This window comes from Lynx canadensis, chromosome B1, assembly GCF_007474595.2.
Source record: "Lynx canadensis isolate LIC74 chromosome B1, mLynCan4.pri.v2, whole genome shotgun sequence".
Taxonomy (NCBI): Eukaryota; Metazoa; Chordata; class Mammalia; order Carnivora; family Felidae; genus Lynx; species Lynx canadensis.
Genome location: NC_044306.2, coordinates 20,653,029 through 20,659,028, shown reverse-complemented (window position 1 = coordinate 20,659,028; position 6,000 = coordinate 20,653,029). Strand labels below are relative to the sequence as shown.

Sequence of the window (6,000 nt, the reverse complement as noted above, 5' to 3'; positions counted from 1 at the left end):
GAACCCACGAACTGTGAGATCATGCCCTGAACCGAAGTTGGACACTTAACTGACTGAGCCACCCAGGTGCCCCAATACTTTTTCCTTTTCATTTTAATCACCTCCTCAGCATGCTTCATAATGAGCATACAGAAGGGTCCATGGAGCACCATTTAACCTCTCTGGGTTTCCTAACCTAAAAGGGCTAGGGAAGAATTTGCTAGAACTAAGGAGCCTTCTAGGAGAATATAGATTCTACGTTTAAAAGAAGCCCAGAGTGCTGATTTTGACTCAGAGGGAAAGATGTGTATGTATGTGTTGCGGGGCCAGGGGTGCTGATGCTGTTACTTAGAGCTGTTTTCTGCCACAGTCTATCCTGGACACCTGAGTGTTGTGCAACGGGACTTGTGAATAAAAGGATCCAGTCATTTCTCCACAATCTCTGCTGGGATGTTAAGGAAGGAGCTGGCCTGCTGTGGCTCCCTTTGATGGAAGGCCAGCTTCCCCATTTGGGAGCCCCAAATGGGGTTCTAACATCTCAACTGCAGGGGGGAAGCCGATAGCCAGCTGAAACAGGGCTGGGTGCAGAGCCCATCTCTGGCCACAGAGGAACAGCAAAAAAAGCTGAGGGTAATGCTCTTGTTAGCGCAAGTGAAGACCTGGCAATAAACAGAAGTATTTAGAGAGCACTTTTGACAGAGCATTAAGGCTCTGCCTGAGCAGGTAGAGAGAGTGATGGTGACGTTTGGACAATTATGGTTCAATGTGACCCCATCCGTACCTGCAGGATCACACTGGGCCTTGCTGAAGTTGGTAAACTTGGTCAAAAGCCCAGGTGGAGAAATTCCAGTTAAGGTTTTGGTAATTGACAGCTGGCCCTTAGCCCTTGCTCTCAGCGCACGAGAAAGCGCCTCTCTCCACTGCTCCGCCAGGGGGCAGGAGAGGTCACATTACACAGAATTAAGAGGAAAAAACCAAACTTCTCCCCCAAACTGGGTTCCACCTCAGGAAACCGAATCCTCCAGCTGTGGCGTCCCAGACGCCCGCCCCGACACGCCCCTCGCCAGCCGCCTCCCCCTGCGCCCCTGCCCTAGCCCTGTTCTGTCGGGTGCTCCTCCGACCGCCGTCCCGGCACCTCTCCCCGCGTCCCTTGCCCTGAAGATGAAGGTTTGGCTGCTGCTTGGTCTTCTGCTCGTGCACGAAGCGCTAGAGGATGGTGAGTGACCCTGGGCGGGGACCCCCAACCCATACCCTCCCTCGGCCCACTCTCCTCCAGCCAGCTCTGTCTAGAACTTCTGACCTTCCGAGGCTCAGCCTTGGCTCTGCCCCGGGACACCTGCCCCATTTTACCTGCCTCTCTCCACCTCCCCTGCGCTCCCCTGGGATAGTGGTAACTACCCCAGCCCTTCAGATCCCCACCAGGACCGCCCAGCGCTCTCGGAAGGCGCTGGGAGGGCGAACCGAGCATCCCCTGCCAGCGTCTGGTCCAGCCCCCAGTGTCAACGTGTCGTTCTGGGAGGTGGCGCGGGAGCACTGGATCGCTCCCACCTCCGCGCACGCGTTCACCCAGGGTCTCGGCTTCCGAGGGCGCGGGCCACCTCAGCAAGGCATTTGCTGATTCTTCGGCAAACTTTGAAGTGTCCTCCTCCTCCCAGCCGAAGTCCTGGATTTGTTTCCTACACCACTACGGGCTTGAATCCTGCAAGATCTACCTATGGCTTAGACCGGATATTCGTGTGCGTCTATCTGGGCCCACCCTGTTGCTTAGATTCACAACCACAGGGTCAGTGTGTGTGTGTGTGTGTGTGTGTGTGTGTGTGTGTGTGTGTGTGTGTGGTGTCGTTCTTCTTATATCTATATATATATGACTTTAGCATTTGTTTGGCTGGTTCCATTATTTATTCAAATAGGGTTACTTATCTATACAGCACATTTGGCACCTGAGTCCATCCTGGTATCCTGGCACCTCCTTTGGAATTCCTCAGCTACAAGCCCCGATTTTTGCTTAGTTTTGCTTGAAAGCAGCTTTTGCTGTTATGCAATCTCACTCTGGCGCTATCTCAACCTGGCTCACGTCTTAACCACTACTCCGTCCTGACCAGTTCCTTTATTGCCTGTGAAACTAGAAGCATTTCCCGCCCCCCCCCCCCCCCCGCCCTCCAAAATTCTAGTTTGCAAAGTCCAACACGGTTGTGGGGCTGGCAGCTGAGGAGAGGACCCTCCGGCCGAGAGACTCGCGGGATGCAGAGTCTGCAAGTGCTTCTGCTCCAGGAGCGACCCGCCCGCTTTGCCCAGGGAGGAGCCGGCATGGGTTCATGTTCTGAAATGCACTATTAAAATGCCCCTGGCAGGTCCTTCTATGTGGTTGCTGAAGTGACAGAGATGCAGAATCTGGTGTTGTTTTTGGAATAGGGCAGTAGAGAGCCAGACAAAATAACTTCAAACAGCCCGCTCACGTGGTTGTACAGTTCACCCAAGATGCCCGCCTCCGCCTCCGGGGCCCAGGAGGCAGCCCCCCACCCCCCGCCCGCCACTCCCTCCCTGACCGCTCCCAGCCAGTATGTGTGCAGACCAGGAGAATGATTGCAGGCATCTGCCTGAATCAATTAGCATCTGTTTAAGTCAAATGTGATTCAAGAAACATTTATGAGACAGGGAGAGTTGAGCACAAACTGAATATTTCATAGAAAATAATGGACACGTTTCAGGTGTCACAGTACTGTAGCTTTGTTTTTCAAAGGATATACTGGTTGTCAATAAAATATTAAATACATAATTAGAAAAGTAAATCTGCTTCACTAAATTATGTAACCGTTTTCCTAAACCTATTAAGAATGTTTTTTTCTTTTCCCCTGTTTTGAGTTATCATGGGGCTGGCTGGGCCAGGAACAGGCCAGTGAGAGAGGCACATACAGAAACCCTTCCAGGGACAGTCTCTCATGGGCGGGTTGGGATCTGCTGCATCCTGGGCCATCCCAAAGCACGCGCTGCGGACACGAGGCCCGTGATACAGCTTACCTCCCTGCCTTTTGCTTTTCCTATCACTTCTAGGAAAGATCTTCTTTTTTTTAAGGTTTTTTTTTTTTTTTTAATCTTTATTTTTGAGAGAGACAGAGACAGCATGAGCAGGGGAGGGGCAGAGAGAGAGGGAGATACAGAATCCGACTGTGTGTCTTCATATGGTGCTATTTTTTATTTATTTTTAAGTTTATTTCTTTATTTTGAGAGAGGCAGAGAGAGCAAGTCGGGGAGGGGGCAGAGAGAAGGGAGAGAGAGAGAATCCCAAGCACGCTCCACACTGTCAGCTTGGAGCCCGATGCAAGTCTCAAATTCATAAACTGTGAGATCATAACCTGAGCGGAAACCAAGAGTTGGACGCCTAACCGACTGAGCCACCCGGGCGCCCCATATGGTGCTATTTTTATATAAAGTCTAAAATCGCGAGCGCTTAGCCAGCTTTTCATTGTTTACATAAATATTTTTTTATCCAAGGTCAAGAGCAAATCCATAAAAATGGATTTGTCACTGTTTTGTTGAATTTACCCCAGACCTTTGGTCAATGCTAGTGTGATCTTTGGTCTAACGTGGGTTTATTTTGTGTCCTATGGAAAGGTTCTCTGTCTGGGAGGCCTGCAGAGATTTGTTATGATGTGAGGGCAACGTAGCCATATGTCTAAGGAGGTCAGGAGGGAGACACTGCTGGTGATTCTTCAACCAGGACTCTGTACCATTTTTATGCCTCAATGTATTCCTGGGAAAAGGAGTGTAAATATTAGTTCACAAATCCATATAATGAAAAAAGAATTGTAAACATTCTCATCACCTATGAGATTACATAATGTTTCTAAGCATGCAGGGTGTTGGCTCATCTGTTGGGCCTACAAAATAATCCCTGATCCTTAGAGCCAAAAAAGAGAGAAGTTTGATGGCAATGGGGAGGTGGGGCAGTGTGCCAGCCCAGTGGCGAGTCCTGAGGGTTGATGGCTGGCTTTCTCCAGACAAGGTTGTACGGCCCCTTCCTTTGTGGTGCCCATAATCTAATGGAAGGACCGAAAGTGGGTAAACAAGAAAAGATAAAATTTCAGGAAGTGATAAGCGGCACAAAGAATCAATAATCAGGACGTATTAGTCTCCTAGGGCTGCTGTGACAAAATACCACAAGCCAGGTGGTGTGGCTTAGGGCAACAGAAGTTTCTCCTGCCCAGTTCTGTCCTCAGGAAACTTCTGTCTCTGCGACTCTGGTCTCCCTGCCTCTTCCTGGCTTTTGCTGGTGGCTGTCTATCCCTGGTGCCCCCAGGCTTGCACCTGCGTCACCCCAGTTGCTGCCTCTGTGGTCACCTGGTCTCCCGTGTGTCTTTGACTTCACATGGCATTTTCCTGTGTGTGTCTCTTCTTATAAGGACACCAGCATATTGGATCAGAGCCCACCCTAATCACCTCATCTCAACTTGGTTACCACTGCCAAGATCCTATTTCCAAATAAGGTCACGCTCATTGGTACAAGGGGTTACGACTTCAGTGTGCCTTTTTCCGGGGCACATTTAACACGCAGCATGGGGTGAGAGGATGCAAGGACCATGGAGGGGAGTCAGAGCATGGTTTGGACAGTAGAGTCAGAGGCCTTTCTGGAGAGAGGAAGTCCATGCTGCAGGTGTCCAAAAGAAGAGCTGCAAGGGCCAAGGGCACGGGGCAGAGCGGCTTCCAGGTGTCCCAGTGGTCAGTGTGGCCAAAGGACCATTAGGGAGGAGACAGGAAATGGCAAAAGCTAATAGGCACAGGAAGACTTACGGCTGTATCTAAGATGGAGGTCATTGGAGGGTCTTGACTAGAGTAGTGCCCATGATCCAACTTATGTTTTCAAAGGTAGGAGGGCTAGGGTGGAAGCTGGGAGCCTACCTAGGGAGCAGTTTTAGTAGTCTATGTGCAAAGTGGCTTGGTCCAGCATGGCCTCAGTGGATGTAGGTGCTTCTCCCTACTGGGCTCGAGTTCTATTAAGCTGAGAGGATTTGCTGCTGGATTTGATGTGGCCTAGGAGAAAAAGACAACAACCGTGTGTGACTGAGGTTTTTATCCTGAGCAACTGGGTGAATAGAGTTGTCATATACTGGTAAAGGGACACCAGGGAAGGAGCCAGACTGAAGAGGCATCCAGAGGTCAGTTTGAACACGTTCAATTTGAGATGCCTCCTAGCTTTCCAAGTGGCGGTGCTGAGTCAGCGACAGACTATTCAGATCTGGAGTGTAGAGGCAAAGTCAGGATGGGACAAGGCAGCTCTCAGCATATAAATGCCGCTAGGACCCAGGAGGCTGTGTGAGGCCACTTAGAAATTGAATGTCAAAAACGATTGAGATGAACTGCAAGGATTAAGCCCTTGGGACCCAGGTCAGGCAGGAAAAGAAGATGAGGAAGGGCCACCAAACAGACTGAGAAGTTGTCAGTGCCGTACAAAAAAACAAAGAAAACAAAACCAATTCAGCGCCCTGTTTTAGGAGCCAGGCAAACTGAGTGCTTCAAGAAGAGAGTGATCATGTTGCAATACATACCAATATCGAGTCATTATGTTGTACACCTGAAACTAACATTACATGTCAATTGTATTTCAAAGCAAAATTAAAAGAGAGCAATCAACCCTGTTGTAATGGATACTCTAATATTTCAAAGTAAGGTCTTTTGGGTATTATTATTGAAGTATAATTAACAGACAGTATTCCATTAATTTCATGTGTACAACATAGTGATTCAACATTTATATCCATTATGAAATGCCCACCGCCATAACTGTAGTTACCCTCTGTCACCTTACAAAGTCATTACATATTATTGACTATATTCTCTATGCTGTACTTTAAATACCTGTGACTTACTTATTTTACTACTGGAAGTTTGTACCACATATTCCCTTCACCTATTTTACCTGTTTTCCCCCACTCTGGTAACCTGTAGGCTGTTTCCCTGTATCTATGAATCTGCTTCTCTTTTGTTTATTTGTTTTCTAGATTCCATATATAAGTGAAATCACAC

At 48.8% G+C, this 6,000-nt stretch overlaps 1 protein-coding gene across 1 annotated transcript in view; it reads left to right on the top strand.

Moving 5' to 3' along the window:
• Nucleotides 1-937: 937 nt before the first annotated feature.
• PDGFRL (platelet derived growth factor receptor like) overlaps nt 938-6,000 on the top strand; it is a 70,114-nt gene continuing 65,051 nt past the window's right edge. Inside the window, exon 1 of the mRNA XM_030312213.2 lies at nt 938-1,195. Within this exon, the coding sequence (XP_030168073.1) occupies nt 1,141-1,195 (55 nt within the window). The 5' untranslated portion in view covers nt 938-1,140. The remainder of the gene's footprint in view (nt 1,196-6,000) is intronic.